The sequence below is a fragment of the Misgurnus anguillicaudatus genome, chromosome 7, assembly GCF_027580225.2.
Source record: "Misgurnus anguillicaudatus chromosome 7, ASM2758022v2, whole genome shotgun sequence".
In the NCBI taxonomy this organism is placed as follows: Eukaryota; Metazoa; Chordata; class Actinopteri; order Cypriniformes; family Cobitidae; genus Misgurnus; species Misgurnus anguillicaudatus.
This window is the reverse complement of record NC_073343.2, coordinates 33,139,229-33,160,663: the sequence shown is the minus strand read 5'-3', so window position 1 is coordinate 33,160,663 and position 21,435 is coordinate 33,139,229. Positions and strand designations below refer to the sequence as shown.

Here is a 21,435-nt window from a genome sequence, read left to right as displayed (position 1 = left end):
TTCTTTGTAAGACACACATCTTCACCATCTACTGGTGTATTTTTGAAAAATAAAGAAATGGTCACTGAACGAATCAGTGCACAAATCTCAACAAATCATTTTAGTGAAAATGAACGAGTCACTTAGATTAATCAAAATTTTCACCATTATTATGTTGCTAATGTAATCTTAATCATGATAAAATAGCTCATTATCAGGTAAAATAAATATGCTATGGCCAAGATTAATGATAACAAACGTATTTAACCCTCATAAGACCCTATTTTCCTGTATACGTTATAGTCCCTTGGGGGTAAAAATGACCCCAGAGGTTAAAAGAGTGCTTACAAAAAATATATGCATTTTTAATGATACAAATAATATATAATTTTTTTATTTACTTCCCATGTATACATTAATGCTGTCTTTTGGGAGATATGAAGTACTTTTAAACCCGTTTACTACTCAATTCCTCAACTACACCATTAGCTTGCCTGAAAAATATAAAAATTTTAAGAAAAATTCAAATAAATTATGATCTACATTTGATTTAAATTGTTTTTAAATATTGATCTATATGTTATGTGTTGAATTCAGCAATTTGGTGTTTAGAAAAAAAAGTTTTATGGTTACAGTTTAGGAAATAAATCACAGCAGAGGCCCAGAGACCCATTCATTTCACTGAATGTGGCCAACTGCTCAAAATCAGTACTTTATTGAAACATTCTGTGAATTTATGTTTATATAAACATTAGAAAGGACATTAAAAATAAATATTATTTCAAATAGTAGAATTTTTGTCGTTTTTGATGTATTTTGAAATGTAATTTGACTGAATGCAAGAGTGTCCATGTGTGTGTTTGCCTGTGTGTGACTTTGTCTTTATATGTGTGTGTGTAAGTTTTACTGTGTCTTTGTGTGTGAGTCTGTGTTTGTGTGTGTATGTGCGTACATGTGTGTGCGCACACCTGTGTGAGTATTTTACATCTTTGTTTTGCATCTGTGACTGTTTTTTGCCAAATTCTATTAGAAATGCTCTCTATGGCAGTCATACCTTTGTGTGTTTGTGATAGAAAATACATGCTCAATGTAACATTTGTGCTCTAGTACCAGGCCTACTTTTCTGTGTTGAAATTTTCAGATTTATTCTGGATGCATTTTTTATTGACAAATAAAATGAATGGTTTTTTTTGCATTTCCCTTTCATTTCAATTGGGGTCATTTTTACCCCCAAAGGAACTAATTAAGTGATTTTTTTACGCCTCTTTAGAACGACCGAATCAAGCCCAGTTTTTTGATTCTTGACAAATTATCTGGTAAAGTCACAAAATCTTATTCCACTGAGATGAAGGGAACCAATGTTTTTAAACTAAAGAAAAGTGGCTTGGGGTAGAATTGACCACAAGGGTCTTATTAGGGTTAATACAAAGAACAAAACAAAAAAGACAACTGTAAGAATACTACAAAATTAAACAACTTTAATCCAGTACAGCTTTATGAAGTCCTGAGATGGAGATCTATGGTGAGAATTATGGTACATTAACATGTTCACATTAACTCTGTCATTTCAAATTTTATATTACAGTATTGACTTCCAGTCCCAGTGGAAAGAGACTGTGCATATATTTCTACCCAATATGCATCAACGTCAGATAATAAACAGGTTGAATATTCGTACAAAGCTTACTGTTTTGGGAGAGTGCAGTGTGATCTGATTGGCCAGCTATCCAGTGTGTTATGATTGACCGAATACCTTATTTACATAAACGTGATGCTCCTTGACCCAGAAAACCCAGAAGACGTGATCAACTTTACCAAAAGATCAGAAAGGTAAGGAAACATAAAACCATGTCTGCATTTTTCATCGTAGAGGCGATAAACATCACGCTCTACTCTACACTCTCATGGACTTTTAAGGAACTCAACGTAGTAAACGTCTTCTCACACTGAGAGCATTTCTAAGGTTTTTCACCTGTATGAGTTTTCTGGTGTTTCAATAAAAGTTCACGCCGATTAAAACTCTTCCCACAAACACTGCAGTGATGAGGTTTCTCTCCAGTGTGAATTCTCTCGTGGATTTTTAAGGAACTTGATTGAGTAAACGTCTTGTCACACTGAGAGCATTTGTAAGGTTTTTCACCTGTATGAGTTCTCTGGTGCGTTACTAAATGTTCACGCAGAATAAAACTCTTCCCACAAACACTGCAGTGATGAGGTTTCTCTCCAGTGTGAATTCTTTCATGGATTTTTAAGGAGCTTGATTGAGTAAACGTCTTGTCACAATGAGAGCATTTGTAAGGTTTTTCACCTGTATGAGTTCTCTGGTGTTTCACTAAATCTACATGTTGATTGAAACCCTTCCCACAAACACTGCAGACATAAGGTTTCTCTCCCGTGTGAACTCTCTCATGGACTATCACATTAGATTTAAACCTAAAACATTTATCACAGTATGAACATGGATAGGGTTTCTCTTGAGAGTGTGTTTTTTCGTGTGACTTTAAAGAGAATGACTGCGTGAAGGTTTTTCCACATTGACTGCACTGATACGGTCTCTCATTGGTGTGTGAACGCATATGATTCTTCAGAATGTATTGCTGGTTAAATCTCTTCTCACAGTGAGGACACTCATACGGTTTCTCTCCTGTGTGAAGTCTCATGTGGCCTTTCAGCTGAAATAAGAAATCAAAATCCTTCCCACATTGTTCACAGTTAAACGGCTTCTTCTTCGTCTCTCTTTGCTCTTCTGAATGAAGTTTCTTCTCTTGAGTTTGTGCTGTCAGTCGCTCTTCTGATGTTGAGGACGTTATTTCTCCATCACAACACGATTCACTCTTCATGTCTTAAAAGAAACAAAATACAATTAAATTCTCTGTTCACTTTATTTACACAAAGAAGGATGAATTAAGATTCTGAATCTTTTTCTATATTCACACAAAAGGGTGTATGGTTAATTTCCTGAATAAAGATAGCTCCTTCCCAAAGAACACAGCACGGGTGCACAGTGAGTGCTCGGGAAAACAACTTTGCCATTGGACCAATGGATGGTTATATACAAGGGCTTTTCACACTGCGCTTAAAGGGATAGATGGCCCAAAAATTTTAATAATGTCATTAATGACTCACCCTCATGTTGTTCTAAACTCGTAAGACCTCCGTTCATCTTCAGAACACAATTTAAGATGTTTTATATTTGGCCCGAGAGCTTGTTGAACCTTCATTGAAAATCTATGCAGAGTATACTGTCCATGTCCAGAAAGGTAATAAAAACATCATCAAAGTAGTCCATGTGACATCAGTGGGTCAGTTAGAATGTGTTGAAGCATCAAAAATACATTTTGGTCCAAAAATAACAAAAATTATGACTTTATTCAGTGTTGTCTTCTTTTCCTTTCAAAAATGAATCCAAACGGCTCCAGGATGATTATCAAAGGTCTTCTAAGGGTAATCTGCGCGGTGTTGTTGTAGCAATATCCATATTTAAAACTTTATAAACGAAAATAACTACCTTTCGGTAGCGTCGCCATCTTAGTTGCGTCCGCATTCAAGATCAGAGCTTAACGCAGCTTACGGACGTTAACTCTGCTGCTGCTCTGTGCCCCCGCCCTCCGAATTTGTCATACGTCACTAAGAAAAGTGGGTACACTACGCTAATACTCTCTCCTGAATACAGAGGAGTCTAAGGAAGGTTGTTATTTTCGTTTATAAAGTTTTAAATATGGATATTTCTATAACACCACCACGCAGATTACCCTCAGAAGACCTTTATTTATCACCCTGGAGTCGTTTGGATTTATTTTGTGAAGGATGGATGCACATTTTTTGGACTTGGACCCCGTAACTTCACATTTAATTAACTGTAAGATCTTAAACATTTTCTAAAATATCTAAAAATGTGTTTGTCTGAAAAACGATGGACATGTGCATCTCGGACAGTTTGGGGGTGAGTAAATCATGGGTTTAATATCATTTTTGGCCAAACTATTCCTTTAAGCTATGGTGCTCACCCAAATGATTGGATAATGTGCGAGATGTCTTCTTAATATTAGACCCCCTTTGACCTGTGTTGGTTCTTGAAGTCCTACTTTTGCTCCCGTACTATAATTGAGATGATAAACCTTTAGGTTATATTATCAGTGTATAACTTGGACTGAGATCACCTCTACAATAATCAAGGCTTTGGGGGGGTGAGCTTTGGCTTTTGACTGCAATTTTTTTTACAGGTGACATCATATATATGTGTGTGTGTTATATTTATATATAATTTTTAACATTTGACAGGTTACGTGTGCATTTTACAAAAAATTATCAACACCTGTGGCACATTTCTTTTACATTTCTCAACCAATTAGAATAGCGGCACAGTGGTATAAACATAATCATACACACACATATGATGAAACAAAATGTTATATTCACGATTACTTGTTAGGTCTTTTGGTAGCGAGTTTGTGACTTAAATCCCCTTTTAGAAATCAGGTACTCCAATGACAGTTAAAAAAATACAACAATAAAAGAGAAGACATACCTGAGAGAATAAACTCCTGACCATCACTATGTTTATCTTCATATTCATCTGCTGTGGGTTCTGTTTTTATCTCCATCATCAGGTTCCTGCAGTCGATGAGTTTAACTGAACACATCTTCATTGTGGTCTGCAGGATCTGCTGATGTTCTCCAGCGTTACAGACAGAATCCAGAGACTCTGTGGAGGTTTGATCCTCCTGTAAGCTCTGTTTACTGTCACACACTGTAGTGTACTGAGTGTTTGTGGGCTTTGACTCAGTATAACCGAGTAAAGTGAGACTGAGCTCTGAGTTCTGTGTGTGTCTGGATTTCTCTTCAGAGAGTTTAGAGTCCAGCAGTGTCTGTGGTGTGCGGCTCTGATCTCTGCTCATCCACACTGAATCCAGACGTCCATCAGTCAAATACACTGAAGATTCACAACAATCCACATCCTGACAACACACAGAGTAAGATTATAATGATTTGATGTTGTCAAACTGGTAAATGATGTTTAAGCTGTACAAACCTCTCTCTTCAGTCCTTCATCTCCTCTTAACCTCAGCTTTGTTTCCAGTAACGCCACCTCTTTCTTCAGCTGAGAGATTTCTGTGATGAAATCCTCAATATCCAGCATAGACAGATCAGTTCCTACTGATTTACAGCACATCCATCTCATCTCTCATCATCAACATCTCAACACAAGACGGAGTTTACATTTAATAAAACACTCAAGAGAGAAAAACACCGAAGATACACAAACACATCACACACGAGCTCGCTCTTTCTTTCTTTATTGGGTTTATCGTCAGATTAAAGAGCTGCAGCGCCTCCTAATGTACTGGAGAGAGAAGACACTCAACACTTCTTCTTCTTTTAGGATTTAATGGCGGTTGGCAAACAAACTAAAGATGCTTCCCGCCAACTACTGACAGGAGTGTGAGGTACAGACAGTTTGATAGATCATTTGTTTACAAATTTATTTTCTATGTGTTTATATCTATTGTGTGTGTTTATAAAATGTATTTATTTATATACATATATGATAAGTACTTGCTTAAATAAATGCTTGTTCGACAGCACAGGTTTAATAAAAGAAAAATAGAAAACAAAGGAGTTGTTTTAAAAGCCTCATTGTTGGGGAACTACTTTCTTCCGCCACGGATTTGAAGGCCGAATGACAGGCAACCCTTCCGGCTGTTTTGAATCTCATAACAACTCAATAGACGGAATAGCCGTTTCTTAATATTACCGTTTCCAGATCACAAAGTGTATTTTTAAAGAGCACCTATTTTGTTAATAAATTAGTACCTTATTGTAATATATTGGTCTCCCATAGTACATATATGTGATAAAATCTTCAACTAATGCATTATTATTGTTATAAATAGCCTACATACATCAAAGATTTTGCAAAGAAATTCAAAAGTTAATTATAATATACCACATTACTGTGCAAACTATATGGAAACTCCAAATAAAACATCATTTGTTAGTTCTACATTATTTCATTATAGTAAACTTGTTTATGAAAGACTGCTTACTTATAAGTGCTATGTTATACTTATTGGGGTGGTTTCCCGGACAGGGATTACCTTAAACCAGGACTAGGCATTAGTTTATTTATGAAATATAACTAGTTTTAATAAACATGCCTTCCTATATTTATTTTAGTCTAGGACTAGTCTAATCCCGGTCTGGGAAACCACCCCATAGGGCTTTTCACACCTGAAATTGTTAACCCTGGGTTATTCTAAACCCAGGGTTAACGGAATCCTGGGTTATTTTTTTCATGTTTCACACTGTTCAAACTTAACCAGGGGTTAAGAGATAACCCTGGGTATTCATAATTTGACGTTTCACACTGTGCATTCCTAAACCCTGGGTCAGGAGTCTCCAACCCAGTTTCAACACACCTGTCTGTAATTATCAAGCCTTGATTAGCTACTTCAGCTGTGTTTAATTAGGGTCATAACATTCTAACCCTGCTTCGTTTCACACTGCATGCGTTTGGCACCACAATGCGGTGCTAACCCTGCTCTAGAGCAGGGTTTCATAACCCTGGGTAAAAAGCGGTGCTAACACCGCTTTCAAATTACAGGTGTGAAACGCTCCTTAACCCAGGGTTAAAAGCGGGGTTTAGAATGAAGATAACCCAGGGTTAAGCGCAGTGTGAAAACCCCTAACATGGTTTTAAGGAGAATGCAACTGGTTCCAGGGCCTCTTACCTGCGTGAGCCGTCACTTCCATTCATTCAGCGCCCCCCCGCCCCATTTTTGAGGGCGTACCAAGCAAAGCAGAGAGGGCTGAACTATGATAATGTTGGTCTTGTCTACATCACCAATCCCAAGAATTAAACTGTTGCCTACTATCTGAGTGTTTTGTAGTCCTAGAACGTTGGAGACATTTTCTTTGGGGTATGTACTTTTTAAATATTGTTAACATGTACTAATACACACCTACACACAAAAGGATGTTTTAAAAAGATGAATCTTAAAATAAGTGCTCATTAAGATTAGTTCAGTCGAGAATATATATGTATAATTTTCAAATCTGCAGTCGATTAGTATAGTGTCTATTTAAACATTTGCTTAGAAAGATTCAGACGTGAGGCCCAGACGCACCATTGGACATTAGTCTTCCCTGGGGCCTCCAAATATCTAGAACCGGACCTGACAACAATACTACAGTGCAAATGAAGGTTACAGCCTCTATCTTTGCGTATACATTAGGGCGGTGTTATGCAAATTTCCGTATAACGTCCAACTGCAGGGGTGTGTTTAAATGAGCCGTTAACGAAGGTGTTGGTGAGGCTTCACTTTTAAAAAGAAGATCTTTTTGGGTTTAAAACGTTCCCACTTTATAGATCTTCTTTATGCACAGAAATCTTTTAACATTATAAAAACAAAGGAAAACCTGAAATCGGGTCATACGACTCCTTTAAAACTCTTCTCACAAACACTGCACATGTAAAGTTTCTCTCCCGTGTGAACTCTTTAATAAACTATGAAATGAGATTGAACAGAGAAGCTGAAGAATGAAGTCTCTCATGGCTTTTTAAGGAATCCAACCAAGTAAATGTCTTTTCACACTGAGAGCATTTGTAAGGTTTTTCACCTGTATGAGTTCTCTGGTGTCTCCATAAACTTTGACGATGATTAAAACTCTTTCCACAAACACTGCAATGATGAAATTTCTTCGCTCCAGTGTGAACTCTCTGATGAACTCTGAAATGAGATGGATCAGAGAAGCTTTTTCCACATTGAGAGCAGACGTAAGGTTTCTCTCCAGAATGAATCCTCTCGTGGATTGTTAAGTAACCTGACTGAGTAAACGTCTTGTCACAATGAGAGCATTTGTAAGGTTTTTCACCTGTATGAGTTCTCTGGTGTCTCACTAAATGTTCACGCCGATTAAAACTCTTTCCACAAACATTACAGTGATGAGGTTTCTTCGCTCCAGTGTGAAGTCTCTGATGAACTCTGAAATTAGATGGATCAAAGAAGCTTTTTCCACAGTGAGAACAGACGTAAGGTTTTTCTCCAGAATGAATCCTCTCGTGGACTTTTAAGTAACTTGATTGAGTAAACGTCTCGTCACACTGAGAGCATTTGTAAGGTTTTTCACCTGTATGAGTTCTCTGGTGTCTCACTAAATTTTTTTGCTGATTAAAACTCTTCCCACAAACACTGCAGACGTAAGGCTTCTCTCCCGTGTGAACTCTCTCATGGTTTATCAGATGAGATTTATCACTGAAACATTTATCACAGTATGAACATGGATAGAGTTTCTCTTGAGAGTGTGTTTTTTCATGTCGCTTTAAAGTGCATGACTGCGTGAAGGTTTTTCCACATTGACTGCACTGATACGGTCTCTCATTGGTGTGTAAACGCACATGTTTCTTCATATTGGATTGGTAGTTGAATCTCTTCTCACAGTGAGGACACTCGTACAGTTTCTCTTCTTTGTGAATTCTCTTATGCAAACTAAGACTTTTTTTGCTGCCGTAGTAATTGCCACAATCATTGCAGTAGAAAGGTTTTTCACCACTGTGTCCCTTCATGTGGCTTTTCAGCTGAAATAAGAAATCAAAACCCTTCCCACATTGTTCACAGTTAAACGACGACTTCTTCGTCTCTCTTTGCTCTTCTGAATGAAGTTTCTTCTCTTGAGTTTGTGCTGTCAGTCGCTCTTCTGATGTTGAGGACGTTATTTCTCCATCACAACATGATTCACTCTTCACATCTAAAAGAAACACAATACAATTTAAATTCTCTTTTCACTTTTAATTACACAAAGAAAGATGAATTGAGATTCTGAATCTTTTTCTATATTCACACAAAAGGGTGTAAGGCTAATTTCCTGAATAAAGATAGCTCCTCCCCAAAGAACACAGCACGGGTGCACAGTGAGTGCTCGGGAAAACAACTCTCTATGATTCACAGTGGACTTCCAACAGAGACCACATTTGTTTTTTAAAGATCACACCTCCAGACAGTCATACATCCGTCTCCTTATTCTCTCAGAGCAAACTGTATATGAAATGCTACATTCTACATACACAAACAACCTGCATTTCATCATGTTTGATATCAATTGAAATACCTTAATGCAAGTGGTACAACAGTCACATTCATATGACAACAGAATTCAATGTTAAAAGTGTAACAATACATTAAGCAAACTTCACTCAATGTTGATTGACACCTCCCATCTTAGTAATAAACCAATCACCCACTGAATACAAATTAAGTACAGCCCTGAGTTTACAACAACCAATCAGTAACAAATTCCTATATGCTTTGTTCTCTCTGGATATTTAAGGAAAGTTTGTCTTTGGCACAGCATCATGTATTTCATTTTACTTTGAGGAATCTGTAGCCAGATCTTCATCATTTGACTTTTGAATTATGATTTTCCTACCTGGCTAATAAATTGTGTTATTTTGTGTTGTAATATAGCTTTAGGTTATATTATCAGTGTATAGCTTGGACTGAGATTACTATAATAATCAAGCCATTAGGGGGATAAGCTTGTTTTATATCTTGCGCGAAGTGAAGTTGGCTTTGAGGCAGACTGCAATTTCTTGACATCATATATATGTGTATGTATGTGTGTGAAACAAAAACTTAAATTCTGCAAACAATTAGTCAGTGATAAACTGTTTGGTCTTTTGGTAGCAAGTTTGTGACTTAAACCACCTTTCATAAATCAGGTACTCCAATGACAGTTAAAAAATACAACAATAATTGAGGAGACATACCTGAGATAATAAACTCCTGACCATCATTATGATTGTCTTCATATTCATCTGCTGTGGGTTCTGTTTTTATCTTCATCATCATGTTCTTGCAGTCCTCCAGTTTAACTGAACACATCTTCATTGTGGTCTGCAGGATCTGTTGCGGTTCTCCAGCGTTACAGACAGAATCCAGAGACTCTGTGGAGGTTTGATCCTCCTGTAAGCTCTGTTTACTGTCACACACTGTAGTGTACTGAGTGTTTGTGGGCTTTGACTCAGTATAACCGAGTAAAGTGAGACTGAGCTCTGAGTTCTGTGTGTGTCTGGATTTCTCTTCAGAGAGTTTAGAGTCCAGCAGTGTCTGTGGTGTGCGGCTCTGATCTCTGCTCATCCACACTGAATCCAGACGTCCATCAGTCAAATACACTGAAGATTCACAACAATCCACATCCTAACAACACACAGAGTAAGATTATAATGATTTGATGTTGTCAAACAGGTAAATGATGTTTAAGATGTACAAACCTCTCTCTTCAGTCCTTCATCTCCTCTTAACCTCAACTTTGTCTCCAGTAACGCCACCTCTTTCTTCAGCTGAGAGATTTCTGTGATGAAATCCTCAATATCCAGCATAGACAGATCAGTTCCTACTGATTTACAGCACATCACATCCATCTCATCTCTCATCATCAACATCTCAACACTAAAATACACAGAGAGAGATTAAACTCTGTTAACATTCAATAAAACACTCAAGAGAGTAAAACACTGAAGATACACAAACACATCACACACGAGCTCGCTCTTTCTTTAATGGGTTTATCGGCGGATTAAAGAGCTGCAGCGCCTCCTAATGTACTGGAGAGAGAAGACGCTCAACACTTCTTCTTCTTTTAGGAGTTAATGGCGGTTGGTAAACAAACTTAAAGGTGCTTCCATAGATATGTATATAAAGGCTAGATGGCTCAAGGCGGAGTCCCTAACGGCATCACCTGGCGGCCATCTTACGACAGGGCGCTCGCTCACTCGTAGCATTGAGTTTTAATGATGCAGGTACTTTTAAATGACCATAACTTGCTTGATTTTTTACCGATTTTCAAGCGGTTTGGTTTGTTATAAACGTCAAAGATGTACCTATGACACTGCATACCTATACTAAAAATAAAAAAATAAATTCATGAAACATGTTAAAGCATCCAGAATTATAGCCACGTTAATAACGTTTGTAAAGATCCAAACCGTTTGGGGATCGGTGGAAAGTTGAGCAGGTTATGGTCTTTTAGAAGTACCTGCACCATTAAACTCAATGCTACGAGTGAGCGAGCGTCCTGTCGTAAGATGGCCGCCAGGTGATGCCGTTAGGGACTCCGCCTTGAGCCATCTAGCCTTTATATACATATCTATGTGCTTCCCGCCTATAGACCGTGTTCCCGCCAACTACTGTGACAAGGAGTGTGGGGTACAAATAGGACCCTCTCCTAACTCGGAGCCTGCAGCTACAGACCCCCGCCCAGAGACCCGCATTCTCAGACACCTCATTTTTCGAGACACCGCCCCCTGCTGTTTGGAAGATCGCATAACACCCTTATCCAAGTGTCATTGAAAATAATAGGATGCAATATTACGGTCCCGTTTTATTTAAAGTTATCCAAATAAATATTTGCGATCCCTGCTTAATGCATGTGCCAAAAAACTCTTTGTTTTCTCTGACTAACAAATTACCCAGTAGTCTGCAGTATTTTTTAAGTGTGGGTGTAATTGAAAGAAAATTACTGATGGAAGGGATACATTACAGATTAAACTATTTTCCAAAAACATTATGTGATATATAATGGTCTTATTAACATTATATCACGCTAACATTGCAAAACCAGTTTTTTTATATTTTGAATGCAAAGCAAAACTTAAATAAGAATAGACAAAACACCAATAATAAACAATTCTGTACTTTATTGAACAATTACCTAAACATCATCTCGCTGTAAACAGGAGAAAGCAAAGAAAAAAGGAAGAAATAATTTTGTTAGTGACTTTACTTTTAATCTTTAATTGCATTAAAAAGAACTCTTCATTTATAAGTCACTTTGGATAAAAGCGTCTGCTAAATGAATAAATGTAAAATAATGTAAATGCATAAGGTAAAATAATTAGTTTCTGGTAGGTGATTTTTCCTTCTTTTTCAGTCTTTTGGAAAGTGCCCTGTCAAATTCCTTGACTTCACTAAAATAAAAGATGAATGCCATTGTCAAAAATATTGTGTAATAACAAAGAGTGTTGGGCAAAGTTACTTTTAAAAGTAATGCATTACAATATTAAGCTACTTCCAAAAAAAGTAACTAATTGCATTACTTAGTTTCTTTTCATGGAAAGTAATGCTTACGTTACTTTTAGTTACTTTTGCGTTACTTGTTCTTGGCTAAAGCTTGATCTCTTTCAGGACTTGCAGGTGTTTTTATGACTGAAAAGTTTTGCATTCAGAAATTGCATATTTCATCACAAAAATGTTAAGCTCTGGCCTGCCATCTCAGTTTCTGACTCAAACTGTTTCCACACAGGCGCAGAGAGTGCATACGTTTAGTTTAATTCAGTACATATTTTTTAATCAAATTAATTAAACTAAAAAAGTAACTTGAGTTACTTTTTTTGAAAAAGTAACCTACTTCAGGATGAAGAAAACTACAAATAAACTCCACTTCATTCTTGAAGTTCAGTTGAGTTTTAGATTTATAAAGCAGAGCTTTGAGTTATTGAAAAAGAATAGCACACTGCTGCTCACTGTCCATGGCACACATGGCTTTAGGGGGAACCACTTTGATGGTAATCAAAATCACTGCAGCATTTGTGACATTTTGGAATTTCTGGATGTGAATTCCCCCTTTGAATTGTTATATCCACCTTTAAAAAAGAGAGAAAGAGTCTAACTCAAATTCAAATTTTAAGACCACCCCACAGAGTCCATTAAAGGAACCCAAACAAAAGGCCAAATGACACATTCTAGCTCACATAATAATACCATAGGCTGGTTAAAGGCGGAGTCCATGATGTTTGAAAGCCAATGTTGATATTTGAAATCACCTAAACAAACACGACCCTACCCCAATAGAATCTGGACCTTCTGTTGATAGACCCGCCCCACACATACGCAACCCGGCATTTGATTTGATTTGATTGGCTATAAGTGTGTTTTGGTAGTGGGCCCGTCTACTTTTCCAACGCGTTTTTCAAACATCGTGGACTCCGCCTTTAATGATGACATTCTTTGATATTAACACACTTTGGGGTGGTTTCCTGAACAGAGATTAGTTTAAGACAGGCCTACCAGTCACTACCCTGCTGAAAAAAACAGCATCAAAACCAGCATGGACCAGCATGGGAGTTATACTGGTCTATGCTGGTTTAGCTGGTGGTCACCCGCATAGCAGCACCAAAACACAACATATGCTGGTATTGCTGGTATGATCAGCATGGGATGCTGGTGCTAGTGCTGGTTTGGTGCTGGTTTAGCTGGTGCTGGTTTAGCTGATGTTCACTAGCAAACCAGCACCAAAACACAACATATGCTGGTCTTGCTGGTTTTTTCAGCAGGGTAGGCCTTAGTTTAATTAGAAAATATAACTAGTTTGATCAAACATGCCTTATTATGTCAGTGCAAGTTGTTTTCAGTTTGGGCAGCTCTTATATTTATTTTAGTTAATCCCTGTCCGGGAAACCGCCCCTTAATGTATTTAATTGGTCTACTCTACTTTAATGTCAACTAATTGTAATCGAATTTTTACAATGGCTTGTCTACAAAAAGTCTCAGGTTAAAAGCTAACGTATTTAAACATTTTCGGGGAAAAAGGCGAAAAACATACAGTATCTGCTCAAATTTTGTTACAATCTATCTTTACAAATATTAAATTTACTATTGTATCGATGGGCTAAAGTAGTTTGATTAAAAAACAATTCGAAAGAGTATGATTCGCTTAATGAAATTGACGATACTCACGTTTCTTGTCAAGCTGTCTCGAAAAACGTCTGTAGCTTCATAATATTGCTCCTAACAGTTTGATAGATCATTTATTTACAAATTTCTTGTCTTAGTGTTTATATATCAAATTTTTACATACATTTAATTTGTTGACTTGATAAAACAGAAAAGTAATGGGGAAAACATGTTTAATCACTGTAGTGCTTAAATGATTTCTTACAGGGTACAAAAACACTTCTTAGATTATTCTAAAAATTAGAGGGGTGTGGGGGGCCTCCAAATATCTAGAACCGGACCTGTCAACAATACTACAATGTGAATGAAGGTTACAGCCTCTATCTTTGCGTATACATTAGGGCGGTGTTATGCAAATTTCAGTATGACGTCCAACTGCAGGGGTGTGTTTGAACAAGCCGCTTATGAAGGCGTTGGTGAGGCTTCACTTTTAAAAAGAAGATCTTTTTGGACTAAAACTTTAACTTTGCAACTTTATAGATCTTCTTTATGCACAGAAATCTTTTAACATTATAAAAACAAAGGAAAACCTGAAATCGGGTCATACGACTCCTTTAAAACTCTTCTCACAAACACTGCACAGGTAAAGTTTCTCTCCCGTGTGAACTCTTTAATAAACTATGAAATGAGATTGATCAGAGAAGCTGAAGAATGACGTCTCTCATGGCTTTTAAAGGAACCCAACCAAGCAAACGTCTTGTCACATTGAGAGCATTTGTAAGGTTTTTCACCTGTATGAGTTCTCTGGTGTCTCAATAAACTTTGACGCGGATAAAAACTCTTTCCACAAACACTGCAGTGATGAAATTTCTTCGCTCCAGTGTGAACTCTCTGATGAACTCTGAAATTAGATGGATCATAGAAGCTTTTTCCACAGTGAGAACAGACGTAAGGTTTCTCTCCAGAATGAATTCTCTCGTGGACTTTTAAGTTATTCAATGTGGTAAACTTCTTGTCACATTGAGAGCATTTGAAAGGTTTTTCACCTGTATGAGTTCTCTGGTGTCTCACTAAATTTGTATGCTGATTAAAACTCTTCCCACAAACACTGCAGTGATGAGGTTTCTCTTCAATGTGAAGTCTCTGATGAAAACTCAAAGAACCTGGATTAGAGAAGCTCTTACCACACTGAGAGCAGGCATAAGGTTTTTCTCCAGAATGAATTCTCTCGTGGACTTTTAAGGATCTTGATGTAGTAAACGTCTTGTCACACTGAGAGCATTTGTAAGGTTTTTCACCTGTATGAGTTCTCTGGTGTCTCACTAAATTTTTATGCTGATTAAAACTCTTCCCACAAACACTGCAGACGTAAGGTTTCTCTCCTGTGTGAATTCTCTGGTGTCTCACTAAATTTTTATGCTGATTAAAACTCTTCCCACAAACACTGCAGTGATGAGGTTTCTCTCCTGTGTGAATTCTCTCGTGGATTTTTACGGAACTTGAACGAGTAAACGTCTTGTCACACTGAGAGCATTTGAAAGGTTTTTCACCTGTATGAGTTCTCTGGTGTGTCACTAAATGTACACGTTGATTAAAACTCTTCCCACAAACACTGCAGACGTAAGGTTTTTCTCCAGAATGAATTCTCTCGTGGATTTTTAAGGATCCTGATGTAATAAACGTCTTGTCACACTGAGAGCATTTGTAAGGTTTTTCACCTGTATGAGTTCTCTGGTGTCTCACAAAATTTTTATGCTGATTAAAACTCTTCCCACAAACACTGCAGACGTAAGGTTTCTCTCCTGTGTGAACTCTCTCATGGGTTATCAGATGAGATTTATCAATGAAACGTTCATCACAGTATGAACATGGATAGAGTTTCTCTTGAGAGTGTGTTTTTTCGTGTGACTTTAAAGTGCATGACTGCGTGAAGGTTTTTCCACATTGACTGCACTGATACGGTCTCTCATTGGTGTGTAAACGCACATGTTTCTTCATATTGGATTGGTAGTTGAATGTCTTCTCACAGTGAGGACACTCGTACGGTTTCTCTTTGTGAATTCTCTTATGCAAACTAAGACTTTTTTTGCTGCTGTAGTAATTGCCACAATCATTGCAGTAGAAAGGTTTTTCACCACTGTGTGTCTTCATGTGGCTTTTCAGCTGAAATAAGAAATCAAAATCCTTCCCACATTGTTCACAGTTAAACGACGACTTCTTCGTCTCTCTTTGCTCTTCTGAATGAAGTTTCTTCTCTTGAGTTTGTGCTGTCAGTCGCTCTTCTGATGTTGAGGACGTTATTTCTCCATCACAACATGATTCACTCTTCACGTCTGAAAGAAACACAACACAATTAAATTCTCTTTTCACTTTTATTTACACAAAGAAAGATGATTTGAGATTCTGAATCTTTTTCTATATTCACACAAAAGGGTGTAAGGCTAATTTACTGAATAAAGATAGCTCCTCCCCAAAGAACACAGCACGGGTGCACAGTGAGTGCTCGGGGAAAACAACTCTCTATGATTCACAGTGGACTTCCAAAAGAGACCACATTTGTTTTTTAAAGATCACACCTCCAGACAGTCATAAACTCAGCAAAAAAAGAAACGCCCCCTGACTTTCAACTGTTTTTACTTTCAGTAAACTTAATGTGTATAAATATTTGTATGAACACTAAAAGAGTCAACACCATAAGACATAAACTAAAAATGTTTCACAGACATGTGACTAACAGAAATTGAATAATGTGTCCCTGAATGAAGGGAGGCTCAAAATCAAAAGTGCCAGTCAGTATCTGGTGTGGCTTGAAGTACTGCAGTGCATCTCCTCCTTATGGACTGGACCAGATTTGTCAGTTCCTGCTGTGAGATGTTACCCCACTCTTCCACCAAGACCCTTGCAAGTTCCTGGACATTTCTGGGGGGAATGGCCCTGCGATCCAACAGGTCCCAGACCTGCTCAATGGGATTGAGATCCGGGCTCTTCGCTGGCCATGGCAGAACACTGACATTGCTGTCATGCACAGAACGAGCAGTATGGCTGGTGGCATTGTCCTGCTGGAGGATCATGTCCGGATGAGCACGCATAAAGGGTACCACATGAGGGAGAGGATGTCTTCCTGTACCGCAAGTCATTGAAATTGCCTGCAATGACAACAAGCTCAGTCCGATGGTGATGTGATATACCGCCCCAGACCTTGACGGACCCCCCACCTCCAAATCGATCCCGCTCCAGGGTACAGGCCTCGGTGTAACGCTCATTCCTTTGATGATAAACACGAATCCGTCCATCATCCCTGGTGAGACAAAACCGTGACTGATCAGTGAAGAGCACTTTTTGCCACTCCTGTCTGGTCCAGCGGAGGTGGGTTTGTGCCCATAGGCGGCGTTGTTGCTGGTGATGTCTGGTAAGGATCTGCCTTACAACAGGCCTACAAGCCCTCAGTCCAGCCTCTCTCAGCCTATTCCTGACAGTCTGAGCACTGATGGAGGGATTGTGTGTTCCTGGTGTGACTCTGGCAATTGTTGGGCCATCCTGTACCTGTCACGCAGGTGTGATATTCGGATGTACCGATCCTGTGCAGGTGTTGTTACACATGGTCTTCCACTGCGAAGATGATCAGCTGTCCTTCCTGTCTCCCTGTAGCGCTGTCTGAGGCGTCTCACAGTGTGGACATGGCAATTTATTGCCTTAGCCACATCAGCAGTATCATGCCTCCCTCCAGCATGCCTAATGCACATTCACACAGATGAGCAGGGACCCTGGGCATCTTTCTTTGGTTGTTTTTCACAGTTGGTAGACAGGTCTCTTTAGTGTCCTGCGTTTTTAGAACTGTGACCTTAAATGCCTACTCTCTGTAAGCTGTTAAGGTCTTAACGACCATTCCACAAGTGCATGTTAATTAAATGATTACTGTTAATTGCACATGCATGGAAAACAAAGTTTAAACCCTTTACAATGAAGATCTGTAAAGTTATTTGGATTTTTACAACATTATCGTTGAAATACACAGTCTTGAAAAAGGGACGTTTCTTTTTTTGCTGAGTTTACATCCGTCTCCTTATTCTCTCACAGCAAACTGTATATGAAATGCTACATTCTACATACACAAACAACCTGCATTTCATCATGTTTGGTATCAATTTAAATACCTTAGTGCAAGTGGTACAATAGTCACATTCATATGACAACAAGAATTCAATGTTAAAAGTGTAACAATACATTAAGCAAACTTCACTCAATGTTGATTGACACTTCCGATCTTAGAAATAAACCAATCACCCACTGAATACAAATTAAGGACAGCCCTGAGTTTACAACAACCAATCAGTAACAAATTCCTATATGCTTTGTTCTCTTTGGATATTTAAGGAAAGTTTGTCTTTGGCACAGCATCATGTATTTCATTTTACTTTGAGGAATCTGTAGCCAGATCTTCATCATTTGACTTTTGAATTATGATTTTCCTACCTGGCTAATAAATTGTGTTATTTTGTGTTGTAATATAGATTTAGGTTATATTATCTTTTTATAGCTTGTACTGAGATTACCCCTATAATAATCAAGCCATTAGGGGGGATGAGCTTGTTTTATATCTTGCGGGAAGTGAAGTTGGCTTTGAGGCAGACTGCAATTTCTTGACATCATATATATGTACAGTATTGTTCAAAATAATAGCAGTACAATGTGACTAACCAGAATAATCAAGGTTTTTATTATATTTTTTATTGCTACGTGGCAAACAAGTTACCAGTAGGTTCAGTAGATTCTCAGAAAACAAACAAGACCCAGCATTCATGATATGCACGCTCTTAAGGCTGTGCAATTGGGCAATTAGTTGAAAGGGGTGTGTTCAAAAAATAGCAGTGTCTACCTTTGACAGACTAAAGCTCGATATACTTGGAGTGAGTGAAACAAGATGGAACGGCGCAGGAGAAGTAAAAACACAAAATGGAGAAATCATACTTTTCTCAGGAAACTCAGATGAAGATGCCCTTCATGAAAAAGGGGTTGGTCTCATCCTTTCAAAGAAGGCATTTGGAAGCATACTGGAATGGGAACCTGTATCTGAAAAGATAATAGTCGCCAGATTCCTTTCAATGTGTCAAAACCTTACCATCATCCAAGTCTATGCGCCAAATGAACAGGCTAATTTGGAAACCAAGGAAGATTTCTATGATGCACTACAGCAAGTTCTGAACAAAATCAGTAAAAGAGACATTATCATGCTGATAGGTGACCTTAATGCCAAAGTGGGCGAAAGGTCAACAAACAATGATGTGATGGTAAACGAAGGAACTGGAGAACAAAATGAAAACGGAGAAATGTTTGTAGATTTCTGTGCTACTAACGGACTTGTCATTGGAGGAACTCTTTTCCCACACAGAGACATACACAAAACAACATGGAGGTCTCCAGATGGTAAAACTGAGAACCAAATAGACCACGTCGCGATCAGTAGGAGATGGAGAAGAAATCTCCAAGACACCAGAGTCATGAGGAGTGCCGATATAGGATCAGATCACCACCTGCTACTTGCAAAGGTTAAAATCAAACTAGTAGTACAGAAGAAGCAAAAGAAAGAACGAATTAAATACAACGTTGGCAGGCTAAGAAACGAAGACGAAAGGATCCAGTTTCAACTTGTATTGGCAAATAAATATGACATCCTATACAATGGATCAGATACTGAAGGAAAAGAAAATGAGAACAGCGTGGAGAAAGAATGGTCAGACATTAAGGACATGTTCTTGTCCACATGTGATGAAATTCTTGGGAAACCAGAGACAGGGAGGAAACCATGGATGACAGACCACACATGGAGGCTGGTGGAGGAAAGACGATCTATAAAAGATAAAATTGGTACAGCCAGAACAAGAAATCAGAAATTTATAGAAATGGAAAAGTATAACAAGAAAGATAGAGAGATCAAGAAGAGCTGTAGGAAGGACAAGAGAGATCAAATGGAAGAAATGGCAAGCGAGCTAGAAGCTGCTGCAGAAAGAAGAGACCTTAGGAAGCTATACGACATCACAAGATGCCTGAGTGGAAAGAAAAACTTCCAACAGAAGAAACCTCTCAGAGGAAAAGATGGTAAACTCATAAGTAAAACAGAGGAACAGTTAGAGAGATGGAGAGAACACTTCCAAGGAATTCTCAATAGACCCTTTCCAGAAGACCCCCCAGAGCTAACACCAGCAGTAACAGACCTTGAAATACCTATAGGACCTATCACAAAGGAAGAAATTAGGTATGCATTGAACAAGATCAAAAACGGGAAAGCAACCGGAGCCGATAATATACCACCTGAAGCACTGAAAGCTGGAGGTGAAGTGACAGTAAATGCCCTGCACTCACTACTACTCAAGATTTGGGATACAGAATCTATCCCCAAAGAGTGGAATAAAGGATTGCTGGTGAAACTCCCTAAAAAGGGAGATCTTTGAAAAAGCCTTTTTGATTCAGTGGACCAGGCCACACTATGGAGACTACTGAGACACTATGGAGTGCCAGACAAAATTGTCAGGATGATCAAAGTGATGTATGATGGTTTCGAAGCCAGTGTCATACATGATGGAATAACAACACAAGGATTTGAGGTCAAGACTGGAGTAAAACAAGGCTGCCTTTTAAGCCCTCTGCTGTTTCTCGTCCTGCTGGACTGGGTCACACGCAAGTCCTACGGAAGCGAGAAGACTGGAATCCAGTGGACACTAACCAGACAGCTGGAGGACATAGTATTTGCAGATGACCTGTGCTTACTAAGCCACAAAGTAGCACATATGAGACTGAAAGTAAACACCTTGAAGAGAAATGCAGAGAGAGTGGGTCTTAAAATAAATGTGGAAAAAACCAAGGAAATGAGAGTTAAGACACCTGCAAATACTGATGTGATCAAATGTGGAGAAGAAACCATTGAGAGAGTAGACCAGTTTAGGTACCTTGGTAGCATAGTTTCAAAATCCAGAGGAACAGAAGATGATGTAAAAGCCAGGAAGAGAAATGCACAACAAATATTTTCCACCCTAAATAAAGTCTGGAGATCTAGAGCCATTTCCCTGAAAACAAAGATACAGATTTTTAATTCCAGTGTTAAAACCATCCTTCTGTATGGATGCAAAACATGGAAAATAAACAAGGGTGTTTTGGCCAAACTACAACCATTCATCAACAAGAAGCTAAGACATCTATGTGGCATCTGGTGGCCAAAGAAAATTACCAATAAAGAACTGTGGAGAAAAACAGAACAGGAAGAACTGGAAACAAGCATCAAAAGAAGAAAATGGAAATGGATTGGACATACATTGAGAAAACCAGAGTCAAACATTACAAGACATGCACTTGATTGGAACCCCCAAGGTGCGAGACGCAGAGGAAGGCCAAAAGACTCATGGCGAAGAACCACCAGAGACGAACTCCAGAAAATCAACATCACCTGGAAAGAAGCCAAGAGGAAGAGCCTAGACCGTATTGTCTGGAGGCAGATCGTAGAAGCCCTATGCTCCGCTCGGAGTGAAGAGGAATAAGAAGAAGAAGAAGAAGAAGACCTTTGACAGTACAAACTCAAAACTACACTAGTCAACATTTGAAGTGGATCAAAACATTTTATAAAAGTTGTCTTAAAACCAAAATGTGTTTCTTTCACAATTTATGCATAACATGTCAGTGTGTTATTAGTCAATGTTGTCATGAATGAAATGTAATCCTTCATAGCTTTTGATAGTCTCCAGCCTTGATTGTTTGTCATTAGGTACCAATTGACCTGTCACAGGGGTCCGTAATT

At 38.4% G+C, this 21,435-nt stretch overlaps 1 protein-coding gene and 2 pseudogenes across 1 annotated transcript in view; all 3 read right to left on the bottom strand.

The window, feature by feature from the left end:
- Positions 1-1,435: 1,435 nt before the first annotated feature.
- On the bottom strand, positions 1,436-5,298 carry LOC141349137 (uncharacterized; annotated as a pseudogene).
- A 2,154-nt stretch (positions 5,299-7,452) lies between these two features.
- Positions 7,453-21,435, bottom strand: part of LOC129418122 (uncharacterized) — a 28,570-nt gene continuing 14,587 nt past the window's right edge. The window contains exons 3-6 of the mRNA XM_073869172.1: positions 14,329-15,982; positions 10,250-10,442; positions 9,746-10,175; positions 7,453-8,727 (exon numbers count right to left, since the gene is read on the bottom strand). Coding sequence (XP_073725273.1) covers positions 7,487-8,727; positions 9,746-10,175; positions 10,250-10,442; positions 14,329-15,982 — 3,518 coding nt within the window. The 3' untranslated portion in view covers positions 7,453-7,486. The remainder of the gene's footprint in view (positions 8,728-9,745; positions 10,176-10,249; positions 10,443-14,328; positions 15,983-21,435) is intronic.
- Positions 15,993-18,272, bottom strand: LOC141365376 (uncharacterized; annotated as a pseudogene).